This window comes from Nasonia vitripennis, chromosome 2 (assembly GCF_009193385.2).
Source record: "Nasonia vitripennis strain AsymCx chromosome 2, Nvit_psr_1.1, whole genome shotgun sequence".
NCBI classification, from domain to species: Eukaryota; Metazoa; Arthropoda; class Insecta; order Hymenoptera; family Pteromalidae; genus Nasonia; species Nasonia vitripennis.
The window spans coordinates 14,303,533-14,321,054 of record NC_045758.1 but is presented as its reverse complement, the minus strand read 5'-3'; the positions used below and the strand labels follow the sequence as shown (position 1 = coordinate 14,321,054).

General features: G+C 32.6%; 4 protein-coding genes across 6 annotated transcripts; 3 read left to right on the top strand and 1 right to left on the bottom strand.

Annotated features, from left to right (window-relative positions):
- Window positions 1-179: 179 nt before the first annotated feature.
- LOC100118501 (serine/threonine-protein phosphatase 4 regulatory subunit 4) lies at window positions 180-7,933 on the top strand. 2 transcript variants are annotated; one of them, XM_008203858.3, is made up of 15 exons: window positions 180-345; window positions 429-508; window positions 1,516-1,766; window positions 1,849-1,922; window positions 1,997-2,103; window positions 2,198-2,421; window positions 2,491-2,613; window positions 2,689-2,798; window positions 2,870-3,061; window positions 3,145-3,306; window positions 3,390-3,572; window positions 3,663-4,109; window positions 4,178-4,445; window positions 4,525-4,570; window positions 4,701-7,933. In XM_008203858.3, the coding sequence occupies exons 1-15, from the start codon at window positions 280-282 to the stop codon at window positions 5,983-5,985; spliced, it is 3,618 nt and encodes a 1,205-aa protein (XP_008202080.1). In that variant the 5' UTR covers window positions 180-279; the 3' UTR covers window positions 5,986-7,933. The 2 variants fall into 2 exon arrangements, with proteins under 2 accessions (XP_008202080.1, XP_031778902.1); XM_031923042.1 differs by lacking the exons at window positions 180-345; window positions 429-508 and adding an exon at window positions 921-1,248.
- A 707-nt stretch (window positions 7,934-8,640) lies between these two features.
- Window positions 8,641-10,559, top strand: LOC100120792 (mitochondrial import inner membrane translocase subunit TIM14). The gene is made up of 3 exons (XM_001604344.6): window positions 8,641-9,038; window positions 9,397-9,528; window positions 9,615-10,559. The coding sequence occupies exons 1-3, from the start codon at window positions 9,036-9,038 to the stop codon at window positions 9,825-9,827; spliced, it is 348 nt and encodes a 115-aa protein (XP_001604394.2). The 5' UTR covers window positions 8,641-9,035; the 3' UTR covers window positions 9,828-10,559.
- LOC100120818 (growth hormone-regulated TBC protein 1-A) lies at window positions 9,398-12,678 on the bottom strand. Of its 2 annotated transcripts, XM_008214189.4 has the most exons (8): window positions 12,482-12,590; window positions 12,252-12,401; window positions 11,746-11,947; window positions 11,443-11,673; window positions 11,214-11,374; window positions 11,026-11,134; window positions 10,759-10,944; window positions 9,863-10,651 (listed from the first exon to the last, which is right to left on the bottom strand). In XM_008214189.4, the coding sequence occupies exons 2-8, from the start codon at window positions 12,269-12,271 to the stop codon at window positions 10,544-10,546; spliced, it is 1,017 nt and encodes a 338-aa protein (XP_008212411.1). In that variant the 5' UTR covers window positions 12,272-12,401; window positions 12,482-12,590; the 3' UTR covers window positions 9,863-10,543. The 2 variants fall into 2 exon arrangements, with proteins under 2 accessions (XP_031778926.1, XP_008212411.1); XM_031923066.2 differs by having other exon boundaries at window positions 9,398-10,651; window positions 12,252-12,678.
- Window positions 12,679-12,849: 171 nt separating this feature from the next.
- On the top strand, window positions 12,850-16,736 carry Eif2a (eukaryotic translation initiation factor 2A, 65kDa). Its single transcript, NM_001159943.1, is given in 12 exon segments — window positions 12,850-12,950; window positions 13,445-13,708; window positions 13,780-13,879; window positions 13,961-14,136; window positions 14,212-14,300; window positions 14,377-14,527; window positions 14,604-14,774; window positions 14,873-15,047; window positions 15,126-15,289; window positions 15,358-15,450; window positions 15,533-15,750; window positions 15,822-16,736. Coding segments are annotated over 12 exon segments (1,755 nt in total). The 5' UTR covers window positions 12,850-12,922; the 3' UTR covers window positions 15,948-16,736.
- Window positions 16,737-17,522: the final 786 nt, after the last annotated feature.

Here is a 17,522-nt window from a genome sequence, read left to right as displayed (position 1 = left end):
TTACCTTAAAAACACAAAAGCATGTCCTATCCGTTTATTGCCTTTCTCTAATTTAGGGTAGTTGAAGATGTTATTGTTAATATATTCTTTTTTTCTTTAATGCAAATTTATATGAAGAAAATAACCTACACTACTATAAATGTATCAAAATGCTAAACAAACAAGTATCGCGAGTTTTTTCGCGACGGCTGGTAGCGCGTTTACTTACGCGCGCTATAATCGTACTACTTATACGCATAGAAAATTTTCAAGTATAGTTTGCTTTAATAGATTAGTATAATGATGTTTTACAAGGAAGAGTTTGCAAACCTTGAATTAGACAGGCTGTCTTTCCGGAGTTTGAAGGTAAACCTGAAATATACGATTCATATGATAGGACTCGATTAGAATATGATAATTATGTAAACGAATTTAACGCTACTTTTTAGACAGAAGAAGAATTGAAGAGGCACACGCTTGATAAGTTTTTAGAAGAAAAACCAATCGACAGAGAGATTCACATTTTTACGTATGTAGTTTTTAGAATCCTTTCTATATAGTTTTAGAATTTCAAATTACTACCATTTTATTTAATAATTATTCAATAACAATAAATAGAAGATTCTGTAGGTATTTCCAGTAATATATAAAAATAATAGCATTTAGGATAACCTAATTAAATAGTCTTTGATCTTGTCACTAGCTTTTTTTTTATTTAAAAAAAGCGCTTGATCTCGATTCTGCACGCGTTCTTCGCGCGATTCGATATATATATAATGCAATAGACGTAATCTACTATATATATAGCTCTGCACAAACCACCCCTAATGTGTATATATATATATATGCACAGTCCATCGGGCATGCGCAAAGTGGTAGCAAAGTTGAGGGTGGAGGGGGCAATGAATATCGATATGTTTTATCAGACTCATATGTCATATGTGCGGCTTATAGGTATATACATATAGAGGAGCATCAACACCGCTGTATATAGAGCGGGGTTGAGAGAAAGAGGGAGAGAAAGAGCTGCAGATTTTGCAGCCATAGGTATGAACTACCCACGGTGTGCACCGCAGTTTTCACTCGCGCATCAAGTACATTGTCTTCCTTTTTTTGCTTGATTTCGCTCGTCGCTATATAACCCATCCGCAGTTGCGCTAGATTTCGTCTTCAACAACAGGTCAATAATTTAAGATGTTGCAGCTGCCTCGAAATGTGGCAGCCACAACTTGAGTCGTCCAGCGTTCGAGATACCTTCGACGCTAAATCGTAAGTACGGTACCTATATACGTGCGAGAAAAAAGTCTGATCAATGACGTATATATATATATATATATATATATATATAAATAGGGCATGTCACGTCTAGATAATTACGACTTTTGGCTGTGTAGTGCCATAGAATAATTTGCAGCAATCTAAAATACATTAGGGATGAGCTATTATTCCTGATTATAGTTATTTATGATTGTGAATTTATATCCTTTAACTTTTTCTAACGCTTTTATTTTTATTCATTTATTCAACAATCTATAGGAAAGGGGATGACATTCAGAAGCTCAGTGTAATCGAGACTCTACCACAGCTTTTAGCCCAAGATGCGCATTCTTGCATTACAAGGGTTGTGCCAAAGATACAGCAGTCTTTACCAACAGCATCCGCCGAATTTCACATGGCGGCTTCTGTTATTTTCAAACAGATTCTGGAGCAGCGACTTGTTAGCCACTCAACTTTTACTCAAGTTTTTCTGCAAAGCATTCTCAATTCACTTGAGAACAGAGAGCCTGGTAACAATGATAATGATCACGAGTTGTACCTTTACCTGCATATACATGCACATTCATTTTATTTAATAACGTATATTTCCAGTCATTTCTCATGCATGGCTGGAGACCATACTTGAAGTCATCGAACTACTGCCTGCAGATATTGTGAAACGTGAAGCAAGTATCGTATTTTATAATGACACCTTGATTCATGACACTTTTCTTAATTATTCTCTTTTCAAAAATGATAGATTTTACCGATTGCTGTGAATGAGGGCCAAATATCACAACCACCAAATTCTAGAATAATATGCTGCCGGCTTATGGGAAAAATAGCAACTCGATTAGATGCAGATTCGTAAGTTATGAATATTTTAAGATGTATATATTTTTCTGTTTTGTTTTCCAAGCTTTTTTTGCTTGCAAGTGATGACTTAATCTTTGTATAACAGGGTCAAAAAAGATGTTTTACCAACAGTGCAGTTATTATGCAGAGACATTAACAACGATGTGCGAGCATGCATTTGTTCACAATTGCGCTATATTGCTGAAGGCTTGGCTGGTGATCTTATGAAATTTCTCCCGTTTCTCATAGAATTAGCTGATGATGAAGAAAGTAACGTGAGACAAGCTGCTGTGCAGACAATAGGTCATTTATTACCTCATCTCCAACCAGGTTTGAAAATAAAAGATGATCTTGAAAAATTGTACCAATAGGACAAACTAACAATTTAATTTCTTCTAGATACAATAAAAGATATTATTCTTCCTCTTATAAAAATAACGTGCGAAAACGCAATTAAAACAGAAGACAATCTTGTATGCATTATTGCTCAAGAATTTGGTAAAATTGCACAAACTTCTGAGTGTAAGAATTTTAGTATTTATTTTCGGATATTTCATGCACATCAAAGTATAATTCAATTTATGTGTTTACTTGTAGCCTTCATATCACCAACAGAAAAAACATGGTTCGTCAAATATTTTATACAGCTTGCTCAATTGGGTACCCTTACAAATATAGACGAGTCAAAAAAAGATTTTACTTTTATTGTAAGTTATTTTAATTTCATCAACGAATTCATTAGTATTTTTCTAATAAAAATACTTTGACTTCTTTTCAGACAACTAGTAATACGCAATTAAGTGATAGGGCTTTAGAGTGCCGACAAAATTGCGCATCCAATATGCCTGCAATGTTATTTTTTGCTTCATCTAGTTCAGAAGGAGTTGATTCAATGATTTCTACATTTCAAACTTTGGCTAATGATTCATACTGTATGGTACGAAGAAATATAGCTTGCAACTTTTGTGAGGTATTACAGTTTGAATAGTTGTGTTACTGTGTTCAAATCTATATTTAAATGGCATTATAAACAATTTTATGTAATTTACCTAGGTCATAAAAGTTTTGGGATCAAAAAGCTTTTTAATTAAGGCTGAATTAATAAGACTATTGAAGGATGACAATGAAGAGGTTTTACAAGCATTGATTCCTCAAATATCAGAGATTATTGAACATTTGTTACATAATAAGTTGATTGGTGTGGATCAAAACACGGTAAATAACTTGTTTGTGATAAATGAAAAATATTTTATTGCAAATGTTGTTTTACATATTTTGTCCATGTTTAATATTGACAGGAATCGTATACAATAGACTTGGGTAGAGCACTCATGAAATGTGAATCTGAAATATCATCAACAAATAATTGGAGACTAGCAGCATTAATGTTGAATCAACTAGAAGTACTACCAAAATGTTTTCCTAGTGACTTCATATATACATATTTGGTACCTATTGTTGTATGTAGAGTCCTCAATTCGGTAAGGATTATATTTTAAAACATGTAAATTGATTTGCAATTATAAATAATATATAATAAATTTAAAATATTTGCGTTGTATGACTTACAGAGACCGTTACCAGTTCGTTTAGCTGCAGGCAGAACTTTACTTATTTTCCTACGATATAACTTGAAACCTCAACAGAAAACAGAAATAAGAAATCAAATTTGCACCGACTTGGCACGCAATTCCAATTGTTACGTTCGAATGGTGTTTATTCGTATGATGATCGAGTGCATGTCGATATTCTCTTCCATGTATTTCAAAGATCACTTTTGCTCCACATTATTAAGTTTATCGGAAGATTCTGTTGCAAACGTCAGATTAAAAGTTATTACTCTCGTTCCTACAATCAAGTCTTGTCTTCGACTTCCGGCTGATAAAAGATTACTGTCTACTCTAGAAACAAATATACGTAGTTTAATGAATAACGAAAAAGATAGAGATGTAACAGCTGCGCTAATTGAAGCTAATCGTCAGATGGAAAGTATCGAGGTTCGAGTTGATAGTCAACCGGTAAGTTGAAATTTTTTGAAAAATTGTAGGAGCGTAAAAGATTTGAAAAAATACTTATAATTTTTCAGACCCCTACGAAACACAGCAAATATGATTCTGAAGATATGAAAAAATATGAAGAAGAGAAAAAATTGGAAGCTATGTCTACTGGAAAAACACATATAAATCTCGGCAACCTCATAAAAAAACCGAATTCTTTGAAAATTCCAACTCCTAAAAGCCAATCTCCTCCAGCTGGACCAGATACATCATCCAAATCAACTATCAAAGGCAAAACACTGAAAAACAATGGTTCTTCCAAGTCTTCTATTCTGTCAAAACCTCCAATGATCAGACGTAAGTATGTAGTAATTTCATTTATGCGACTTGCGTCTCGTTGTATACATACATTTAAAGAATATCACGAATTTTACAGAGAGCTCATCAGGGGCACAACTTGGACCAGACACTTCAAAAGCAAGGTAATTACATATAACTTTTTTGATACTTTAACGAAGTTTCTACTATTTAAAAATAGTCATTTTTCTTATGAACGCATGTTTATTAAAAGAAATAATATTAATATAATAACACGCTGGGGTATGCTTCTAGTACTTCTGCTGATAGCTTTAGCTTAAACTGGTCAAGAATTGAATCCAAGAGTCAGCGATATACCGAACCGTGGGAACGAGAATCATCGTCTTCTCATAGTGCAAATTTGACTTGTTCTAATCCTAGCTACAATCCCAGCAAAGAATATTCAGCTCATGCAGTAAAGTGTAGTTGTTACGACTTGGCTGACAGAATTATTAAAACGCAGAATTATAGATCCGATTCATCGTATTGTTCTTGTTTGAGCGATTCTAGCAGTTTAAAGACGACCAACTTAACCCATTCAAAACACGACTGTAGAATTCCTGAACTAGCGAAAGTTTCGTTATTGACTAATGCGCGCAATGATAAACACGATATACTGCAAGACCTTATGCAGACACGTTCGAGTTTTGCAAGCAAATATAAAAAGCCAGAATATGGTAGTTACCAATCCAACTACAATCCATATTGGAGTTTTAATTCGATGCCGGAGTTGCCATCGACATTAGTCGATGAAGAATTCATGGTGGATGCTGGAATTAGAATCCCATCGCAGATCAGTACTAGTCAAAGCACTTTGAAAATACCAAACCTCCAAGACATCATTTATAGAAGCAAAAAGATGAGCGATATGGAGAAGACACGACAATACGGTTCAGCCTTCGAGAAAAGATTAGCCTTTGGATTTAACTCAACGAAAAGATTTTCTACGGACTATGATCACGTCAGTACCACGACGCCATCATCAGCACCACCTTCGTCTTCATCATCGTCCTTATCAACATTATCAGCGCCTTCTTCAACGTCAACTAGTCTCTCAGCAATGAATAAGCACGACCAGAACAATAAATCTCGTTTTGTTTACGATTCATTGGATCAGGGAAATCCGATACTGGAAAATAAGAAAACAAAGCCAAATTTTATGCTGATGGATAAACAGCAAAGTGCAACCGATCTGAAGAAACACCATTTAGATTGCAAAGAGTCGAAATTAAAATTTCAACGACATAGCGTGGAGGTTGCCGATTATGATCCAACTTTTGCTGGCCAAACTATTCGACGTTTTTCGACACTGGATGTCAATCACAATCACGGATTGAGCAAGATTCCAGTTCGCAGCGTGCACATTACAGGGAGTAGAACAGCACCCGTCACGAGAACCTCCAGTCCGATCAGACTCCAAACGGAGCTTTTAGAATCCAAAATTACTTACAATACCACCAAGAGTTTCTCACATGACAGACGACTTTGGAAATTTCCCTCGACTGATGAACAAGTCGACAAACTTACTCACAAGTTCTGACAAAAACTAGATACTCAGAAATAATACAGTTTTCCTATAGCTGCGTACTTACGCTCGTCAGCTATATTTATAATTTTATTTTGTCTACATGCATGGGCTTACTCGTGTATTCGATTATTCAATTCTTTCTAGTCACTGAAAATGTATGATTAGTTTTAATGTCTTGTTTTATAACGACAAGTTGATGATTTAAGTATCATCTGTAATAGCTTTTTTTTCTAGTCTAAAAGATACCAAACTGATTCTAGTGAAAAGTTCCGTGAAAAAGCATAATTCGCGTATTAATTAAGTAACGAGCATATTATGTAGTTACTAATCTCAGCGTCTTGTTTAATATATATAAACTATATTAGATTACCTTAATACGTATTATGTATACAGTTATATCTTACTTGTGCCTAAAGAATCAACTATACTCATTCGTTCAGTAAAGCCAATCGGACGTCATTGAGTTACTAAAAAATACACTGTGTGCATCGCGGGCAAGAGGTTCCTTTTTGCGGGCAAAAATTATCTCTTCACCGCGCTACATAGTATGATATTCAGTTAATATGATGTGTATTGCGATGTATGTACAAATTGTACAAATACATATTTAGCAATTTTTATTATTAAAAATGACAAACTCAATGCAACTATGTCCGTGTTTTCGTGTACATACATAGGGCCGATCTTTATCTATACCAAAAGTTTTTAGATTTAGAATCATTATACAAAAACCTTTATGAATAGTTTTTACATATTGTGCTGTATTCAGAGTCTCAGGCAGGGGATATAAAACTATTCTATTTTGTATTATACAAATCGCAATACACCAAGTTCAAAATCTATTGATTAGAAATTGTATACGATTCAGACGGAGCGCGTTTGTACCATGAACAGGGTATATTTAAAGAAATGCTGAACATTGTTTTATAAATTGAGGTATTAATTTTGTAAAAAAATGAATTTAAAAATGTGTACAGGTAACACAAAATACATGTCAAAGAATGGCATACTGCTGTGCATTGTAAGTTTATTTTTGATAACTATTAAAATACGCTATATATAAACGAAAGATTTTCAGCTGCTTGAATGAATTACTTTTATTCAACGATCATTATAAAATCTCAATACTTGCTGAACTTGATAAATATTTAAATGAATCTAATTTTGCTATCGAACGCAAAAAGCAGTGAGGTGTTTTGGCGTGCGAGTAAGATATTGCTCGACCTGAAACGCAAAAATATTCAATTTAGAGTAGTTTTAAAAATATCACAGTTTTATTGTCAATAGGTCACAACTAGTGTCTGCCTGCACGTTTCCGATCGCTTACTTGGCGAGTAAAAGGGTTCTTATAGAGAGCCAGTTGATTAATTAGGTACGTCGTGATAGTAGCGAATTTTGTCGTCTTTATTATAGTAGCCATCGAAAGCACATCGAAATTATGTCAATAATATATTTTGCAAACATATAATCCTTTTCTTAGATGATTGTAATCATGATTGAACGATATACTAGAACGAATACTCAAATTTTATTGTTTTTGAAACAGCACGAAAACCAGCAGTTCGAGGAAATTACAAGAATAATAAGTGTAAAGCAGAAAATGGCAGAAATCGAATAAAAAAATAAAATAAAAACAGAAGGAAATTATGACGGCGATAACAAACAAGGATAATACTGTGTAAACTGTAAAATTAAACAGACTGGTAATTCTCGTGAGTTCGTCCAATTTATATTAATATATACAATAGAACTTTTGAGATCTTGTGATTAATCATTGAATGATTATATTTTTATTTATGTTTGTGAAGAGCTATAAGCAGAGAGACTACTAGTTTTTTGCAAAAAAATATTATGTTGTATTTAATACCTATTATACAAATGTTCTCTAATTAACCATAAGTAATCTGAAATGCTTACAATTTAAAGAGGCTAGCCGCATTTTCTTGATAGAAACTGATTAGATTTTTATTAAGAATCCAAGACAACTGTAGTAAATCATTATTGTCGTTAAAGATATTCGAATAATAGTATTATATTAACAAACGTATTTCCATCTTTGGAAATACTTTTTGGAACATTGTTGTTAAAATCTATAAATGCCTAGTTTTACATTTATAAAAGTCTTCATCACACATTTAATGCTCATTTAAAGCTTTTAATTATACAATTGTTTAACTTGATAAATCATAACGCAATTTATTTTTATTTATTATATTTAACATTATAAAGTATGTGTGTGTGGGTGTGTATATATATATATACACACACACACACACACACACAATGTACCCACAGAGTAAATAATTTGAAAACCAAAATAATTCGTCGCAAATATCTATTTAATAACTAACACCAGATATCGCATAATAATTTTGTTTTAATAGTTCTAAGCAAATAAAGCCTATTATTATTAATAAAAAAGATATTATATACAATATAAAACAAAAATATATATACACAAAGTTGAAATTCAAGATATTTAATGAAAAAGTATGTTACCACGCAAGATCATGTAAATGCAAAAAATGTAATGTAAATATATTATTTTAATTAATAAATAAGTATTTTTTAATAAAAGAAAATCTTTGATCTATTCTGATAGCATAATACTTTCCACACATTTCCGGAATAGAAACCATTTGAATACAGATTGCGGAGTATGGAGATACTCATCTAATGTTTATCTATATTAAATGCCGACGGGGGCAAGCTTTATTGTTTATTATTAATCGACAAGGTGAAGTTGCCGTGGCTGGACCAGCTTCTCCGTAACCCAATAATCCAAGACGGAAATTCCAAAATTTTTAATTATTTATTAAAAATCCCAGAAAAATGCTATAAATATGGGACTCTTGCCTCGCAACTCGGACAGCCGTCCAGAATTTAGTAAAAATTTCAAAAGCAGCTTTCCGCAGAAATTTTTTTCGACATCCTGCCAAAAAAGTGCAGGCAGTTGTCGCTTATGTTGTGTCGCTGTCGCATGTCCACAAATCTTATGTTTAGTGATTGATCATACTTCGAACGAACGTATACACAACGTGCGTCGTTGTAATTTTTGAAAAATGGTAATTATTTCGTTAGTTATTTTATGTTTGTGATTGTTATGCATCTTTTTGTTCATTAATTGGTGATAATTTTTACGAAAATCATTCCTGTGTTCTTACATTATGCGATTTAATTTTATGTTTCGAAATATAACCTACAAATGATGCAATGTAAAATTAAAAAAAGATTTACACTTTACGATACATCACAAAGTTTTACATTTAAATTTTATTTGTTAAACTATTATTAAATTTTTGTAACAAAATTTTATGTTTAATTATGTTGTAACTATAAATTATTTACATTTTGTTAAAAGTGATCTTATTTGAATATGAACATTTTAGAATCTTCTTTAAATGAAAATGTTTAAATTAACAGACTTCAGCTATAGTTGCTGGATTAGGACTAGCGGCTGTTGGATTCGCCGGACGTTATGTATTAAAACAAATGCCAAACTTGTCATCAAAAATGGCAGAAGCCATGAAAAACATGCCAAAGTTAGATTCACAGGTAACATTTTGTAGTTTATATAACAAAATAAATTATTTATTTACGTGTATGTATTGATTAATCATATATATTATGTAAACTTGCAGTCATTGGCAAATAGTAAATACTACAAAGGTGGCTTTGAGCAAAAAATGACACGCCGAGAGGCAGCTCTTATTTTGGGTGTCTCACCTGCGGCACCAAAAACAAAAGTCAAAGAGCAATTCAAGAAAGTTATGTCAGCAAATCATCCTGATCGTGGAGGTTCACCTTATATTGCAGCAAAAATTAATGAAGCTAAGGATATGCTTGAAAAATAATCAAGACTTTAGAATAGATTTTTGGAACTTCATTGTTTATATGGAAAACAAAATTTATTCATACTGTTTAGTATAAGTATATGGATATAGACACATAAAATCTTGTAAAATAAAAAATGTAAATAGTATATACTATGTATATAATTGCAAATTATACGTATAATAATTTTTAAAAAGTCACTTCACTTATTCTTTACATTAATTTGTACAGACAATCAAAAATGAGGTTGTATATTCGATGTATGTACATGATCATTAATGTAACCATCAATTTTTAACATCACTCAATTGATACACAAGATTGGTCATATTAAAAAAATCTAATCAATAATAACTTTACGTTTCCAAAGAGACTTCTTTTTAAAAGCAAAAGTAAATAGTAATGAATAATCTCTAAGCTCATCGAACCTGCGATTTACATTTCTTAAGAATATTAAAATTTCAAGTAGAAGCTCAAGAATATATACATTACAATTACTGTACAATAATAATAATATATAATTGAAAGACTCATCTGAATTAACTTGCAAGTTTTTGTAGACTTTTTACTAATTTTATAGAATACAGTAAATTTAATTACTTTATTATCACAAGGAACAGGAAACACAGTGATACTGTACAAAACTACGCATTTTTAAAAATTGTTGGACAAATGTAACAAATTGATCACCACAATGACTAGAGTTCGCCAGTGGAGAAGGTTATTAAAACTAATACTACCGCCTTTCTTTAGCATTTTGCTGTTCTTTATGGCTTTGTTCTACTTTAGCTCTTAATTTTGATATCTTACTACTACTTAATGAACCAGGAACTTTAAATATACTCTGAAAATGATAACATAAGTATAAAAAACAAATTCTGATATTAATATTAATAATTAAGTAATAAATATTTAAATTTCTTAAAATTTTCAGTTCTTTAGTATACATACCTGCATAAAGTCATGACATTGGAGAACAATACTATCCTTGGTAATTTCTTTGAAACATTCAGCTAGTTCAGTGAAGTCTTGACAAGCTAATAGATTTTCCCTATTTCTTTTAATTAAAGTTAATGCTACCCTGAACACAATTTTGCTGCCTTCGTAAAAAAGACAATCCCATATTCGTAGAGTTGTCTATAATAGAAATTAAAAAATAATGCTTTTACATAATGTAAAATAAAAAATGGTAATAAGTTTTTTTTTTTAATTGCTCACTTCGGTAGGTAAAACTTCTGCAAATAAGCAGATAAACCATTTCGTTGTGATAACTGCCCATGGCAACCCCATATCTGTTACGTGCTGATACACATCTGGCATTTTGATCCTGTGTTTACAATATTTAATTTTGTTGCAAATGACATTGATATATTAAAATATAAAATTCTAATATATAAATTGCTTACTTGACTAGTTCTGCTAAAACATCAATATCTGTAATCAATCCTTTCATAGTTGGTACATAATACTCTGGTAAAATTTCTTCTATCAATACTTTTAGTAACCAAAAGGCAGTTTCTTCACTTTTTGTCACCAATAATAACAAACCTGCTATATAATTCAATCCCTAAAAATCATTAAATTTAAAATAAAAATCATGCCATAATTAACTGTAAAAAAGTGAAGAATTCCTACTTGACAATATCCAACTTGTCTATTTTGATGTGCGAAAGCTAGTAATATATTGTATAATTGACGTTGATGACGATCTGTATTATTAAAAAATATATTATCAGGAAAAGTACGTGGAAGATCTGTTTTTATTATATCTGTAACTTGTGAATCATGAGGCCCAGTCAGCAATTCTTGATATAAATTTGGAGATTTGCTTTTTAATTCTTCTCCACCACTCACAGAAAGCCATACCTAAAATAGATGTAATTTTTTTATCAGAACATGGTTCTTTCAATGGTACAGATTTTATCAATTTGTACTTACTAGACCTCTGTGCTCTCCAGGAATACCTTTACGGACGTAACGTTTAACAGTAATGCTGCGTTGCAGTGATTTTCCTTCTCCTATTATTTCAGCCCATTTTTTTGCTCTTTTAGCTAGCACTTTCAGGTATTCAGACATAAACTCCTCATATGTTTCATAGTTAAAATTCTGTGGTCTTTCAAATCCATATTCATCCACATTACTAAAATAATTTTTTTAATATAAATCAATATTTTGGAATTTCTTAGCTAAAAAATCATTATTTCTTTAAAAACTAATCTGACAAAACAATTTATAGCCTCATAAGCTATCTTATATACAGAGTTAACAAATAATCATAGCAAGTAATACTATTCCTCTGTCAGAAAAGAAAAATAACAAAACAAGCAATTCCGCCCCTTAACCTCGTCAAAATATTCAGTGCACATTAGTAAAATGAACAAAACTTGGGTATAATTATTTTTCACTAAACAATAAATAAAAATCATTCTTGACTATTATTTTACCTAAAGCATGAAGTGGCCATACCACGATTTACTGTTTCTGGCCCAAAATTGATACAAGGCAGTAATCATGTGTACGATCGTGTGCAATCGCCAGAAATGAATAATCAATTGCGGCAGCTCAACGATACTGACGAGACCTCTGGTGGCAAGCTCCAAAAGTAAGGTGATGTCGCTTTTTAAATTTTAAAAAGTCTACTTATAAGTTATAACAAATTTATTAAAATAGGCACCTCATGAGTCTCTGTTTATTCAGAACGTGTTCCCACTCTTCGACAAATCTTACTAAAATAGTACTTAGTAACAGCATGCGTTTATATTTAATTAACTATTTATTTATAAAGTTATATATTTTATCATGTGATAGGCAACACAAATAGAAACAAATTTGAATTCGGAATTATAGTCTTTACACAGAGTATATGTATTATGTGTACATATACGTTGCGCGTACGAAATTATAGATAAATGAAAAATATATAATATATATGTATAGGTATATGTATCGTATGAATTTTTTTTTATATAGCCGTGCGGTAAGGTTAGTTTATAGGTTAGATCGACGCAACTCGAGGCTCGAGATTTTAAAGAAGTCAAAGTCGATTCTTATCGATACATGCATATAAGAGTTACCCTTACCAGTGTTACCACATGGTAACTGCAGAGAGGATAAAATGGCGTTAATCGTTCCCTGCGTGGCCAGTAAGCAAATTTCTTTATTTTATGTTAAATAATATTTAACTATTTACTCGAACATACAATTACGTTGTTCGAATCAAGAAGAATTTTGCTACGTTTGTGAAATACCGAAAGTCAGATCCAGATGTTCACTCGATCTGACGTGACCGACATCGGCCGACTTATTGTAACATCGATCACATATTTGTAATTCGAATCATCGACGAAAAATTAAATTATATTTTTTAGGAAATACGATTTGCCTCATTAGCACTTAGATCATTTGGTGTTTCAAGTGCATTGCAAGCATTGGGTATCAAAATTGCGATTGACCATCAGTCAGAAAACAAAATGTATTTTAAAGTCTGTCGCACTGACCTGAATGTTCATTATGCACAAGTGAAAGATAATGGCAATGCGTTACAATATATTTGCTCAGAATGTTTATCAATACTGCATTTCATATGCTATTATACAAATGTTGATAGCTTAGTAAAGTGAAATTGCTTGTCTTACAGTAAGAGGGTCCACTGGCATAAGTATATCCCAGGGCCCACCAACCTACGAGCCAGTGTCAGCCTTTGTGAAAGATGACAGCAAAGGATGCAAGGCTATGGTATTCAGCCCACAGGGCCGTTACTTTGCTTGGGTTAATGGGTTTACAGTCAAGATTGTTCTCTGTGAGACATGGCAGGTTGTCGCGGAAATCGCCAGGCCCAAGGTGCAAAGCATCCAATTTTCACCTAAAGATACTTATTTCATGACTTGGGAACCATTTATCGGTTAGTAACATGAGTCTTGTAATTTTTTGTTGTGTTTCATAGAAATCTAAAATATGAAGGAATTTTTTTAGTCTCTCAGGCCAATCCTCAAGGCAGTCCTAATCTTAACTTGTATGATCCAAAAACTGGAAACCTAGTGAAAAGTTTTATTTATAAGAAACAAATTGACTGGTGAGTTGAATAATTGTTTTCATATTTTTTCTTTAACAATATATGCATATAAGTTACATAAGTAAGTGTTGATGATCGTAGGGCACCACAGTGGTCAAGTGATGAGAAGATCTGTGGTATGTTAGTTAATAATGATGTTGTGCTGTATGAGGATTCCAATTTTGATGTAGTTTTACATAGGATAAATGTAGCTAAGGTTGCTAAGTTTAGCATAGCTCCAGGTGGTGCTCCATATCATGTTCTCTGTTATATGCCAGGTGAGTTACACAAACAATATTTGATCTTGAATATTTGAAATTATTTTTTAATAAACTATTTTTTTTTCTTTTCAGGAAAATCTGGCCAGCCATCCTTTGGTAGACTATTTCAATATCCTAAATTCCAGGCAAGCCAAGCAATTGCAAATAAAAGTTTCTTTCAGGTAAAAATTTAAGCAAAACTTGAAATACTATTAATTTTTCACAAAATATGATTTATTATATTTTTACGTATCATAGGATGACAGAGTAGAATTTTATTGGAATACTCAAGGAACTAGTGTACTGTTGCTTACAAGTACTGATGTTGACAAGACTGGAGCTTCCTACTATGGCAAGCAAACTTTGCATTATCTTGACACCAAGGGCCAGACTGCACTTGTTATGCTGAGTATGCAAGTTAATTCAGATTAATTTTCATCGGCGTAATTGTTACTAAATTATTAATTTATTTAACATGCTGATAGGTAAAGAGGGCCCTATTCATGCTGTTCAGTGGTCTCCTAAGCAAACGGAATTTTTAGTTATTTATGGATTTATGCCTTCAAAAGCAACATTATTTAATCTCAAATGCGAGGCAGTGTTCGAATTTGGCACCAAGCATAGAAATGCTATTTACTACAACCCTCATGGAAACAATATCCTTTTCTATTCAAAATACTTTCAATCATTTTTTTTTCTCTTTTACTTACAAGTGACTTATTATGTCATACTATTTTCCTTAACCACTGTGCACTTGTGATTTTGACTGGCTTTGGTAATTTGAGAGGAGGAATTGAATTGTGGGACATAGCTAACAAAAAGATGATTGCAACTTCGGAAGCTCCAGATACCACTTTATTGGAATGGTCACCTGATGGTGAACACTACATAACTGCTACTACAGCACCAAGACTTAGGATGAGTAATGGGTCAGTAAAATTGTTATTACAGTTCTGATATCTAGAGACGTTTATTCTGCAATATTGAAATATATTGTATCTTGGCAGGTTTAAAATTTTCCATTATACTGGAACATTATTGTATGAGCGGCCGTGGAACAAGCAAGAAGAATTGTGGGAAGTTTTATGGCAGAGATTCCCTCCAAATACTTTTAAAGAAAAGCCTATAAGTTATAAAGCAGTTGAGGGAATTGCACCTAGTCAACCACAAGGTCAGTATAATTGGTCTTCTAGCAGTGACTAGATCGACCAAAAAAATTAATTGTTTTATCTTGCGCAGCTTCTAAACAAGTATACCGACCTCCATCTGCAAGAGGACAAACTATCAAATTCAGTTTACATGATGATGAAGATGACTCCAAGCCAACTGAATGTAAGAAATGTTTACTCGAAAACTCTTTTCCTTATAAATTGCGTTGATTGCACATGACTTGATTATCAAACTTCATTTACAGCAAATCCATCCAAGAATTCTCTTAAAATTAAGAAAAAACGCGAAGCCAAGAAAGCTAAGAAAGAACAAGAGGCTGCATTACAAGCGCAAACCGGCAATGTGACTTCTAATGGGCAAACAAATAGCACTGCTCCTAAAACTACTAATGCTACTTCTTCTGCTAAAGATGATCTCACGGATGACCCCGAAAAGAACAAGAAGATCAGGAAGATCAAGAGTGTAAGCATATAGCGCTATATTATAAAATATTGAGTGATTTCAAGTTCTATATAATGTTAATTGTCTTTCAGAAATTGGAGCAAATATCCAAACTCAAAGAACAGCAAATACAGGGTAAACAATTAGAAATTAATCAACTTGATAAAATTAAAAAAGAAGCTGAACTCATCAAGGAGTTGGAAGAATTATATTTATGATCCTTGATTCAGTGTATGATTCTTACTGCTTACTTGCTCCTGACAACACAGTACCAGGTGATTTTGAAAAATCGGTAATATCCTGGGCCAATCGCACCTTCACGACTGCTCAAACTTGAATCGTGCATTCAAGATTCGTTATTGTGACTCGAAATCTTTTAGGCAATTGCCGATATAAAATGATGGTGCACAAAAACAATTAATTGATAGTGATATTACCGAACACTCGGGGAATAATTGATGTAATCGATTCATCACTATTTCCATGACGATCAAGTTTATCTTTTAATATTCATTAAAAAGAAAAAAACTTCCAAAAGATTAAAGTACACGTTACAGACACAAGTGAAAAGGCATTTCAAGTGTAGCCCAGCACAACTGTAAAATTTGCTATACGCGAAATCTTGTTCTTTCAAGTACTAACTTGAACATAAGAATTGTAAATATATTTACCCTCTGTGTTCATTTGTAATACACCTTTTCACATTGTTGATACATTTCTATAAAATTTGCGATTGTCTGAGTGAACTGTTCTCATTAGGTTGGTGTTTCTGAATTGAATTTTTCTTTCTCTTACAATGGGTTTTCTTGAGTGGAACTTGATGATAATAACTATTTATAATTGCGATCCAAGTGTTTTGCTTTAAACCGAGCGACGTTGATTACTTATACACTTAACTCTCTGTACTTTTAAAGATGAATATTGACTAAAACTCTATAGACAAAAACAAACAAACAAACAAAAAGTTATATATACGACTATATATATAAAGCCATTTTATTAAAAAATAAAATAAACAAAATAAACAAGTATATTGAAAAAAAACATTTTACTTATTAGTTTCTTCTTGCATTCTGAATATAATATACACATATCTTGAACACTTTGCCAGAAATTAATATTGTATGTATGTATTGATACAGATCTGTATACAGCTGAATTATAAATGTATAAATTAACCGAGATCCAACAAACAAAACGTTTATAATGTCAAAGTAACTTTAAAACTAAGGACTTTGATGCAATCGTTCGAGTTAGACAAAGTAAGAGCGAAAAGAGAGAGAGAGAGAGAGAGAGAGAGAGAGAGCAAAATAATTTGTCCTTTTCCTCGTTACACATGTAATCTTATAAATAACAAGTTCGCGTCGTTTTAAAAATAAAAGGCAGCTCTCCCCTCGATTCTAGGAACGTTTCCTCCAAAAATTACAGCAACTTTCGTCGAAACCGGCGAACTTATACTTACACAACATATATGTATATGTAGATGTATATGCCGCTAACAGATTTAAATTTTGTAATAAAAGCTCAATTTTTTTTAACTAACATCCTGCCTACGCTTCGTCATTGCCAGTAACCCCGAAACTTCCTGTCGCATCGTCGAAAGATTCGTTGCTCCGAAAGCTCTGAAAGCTCCGATAGACGGGTAAGTGAGCGCGCAGCTCGCGCGAGGAAAAAAAAGACATCGAGGAGGTAAACGTCGCGAGCTTGGCATTGTGGGAGGAGCCTTATCTCTCTCGCGCTGTTTACAGATTTCACGGCTGCGGCGGAGCGGTGGCGAGAGCTGAGTTCCGCGT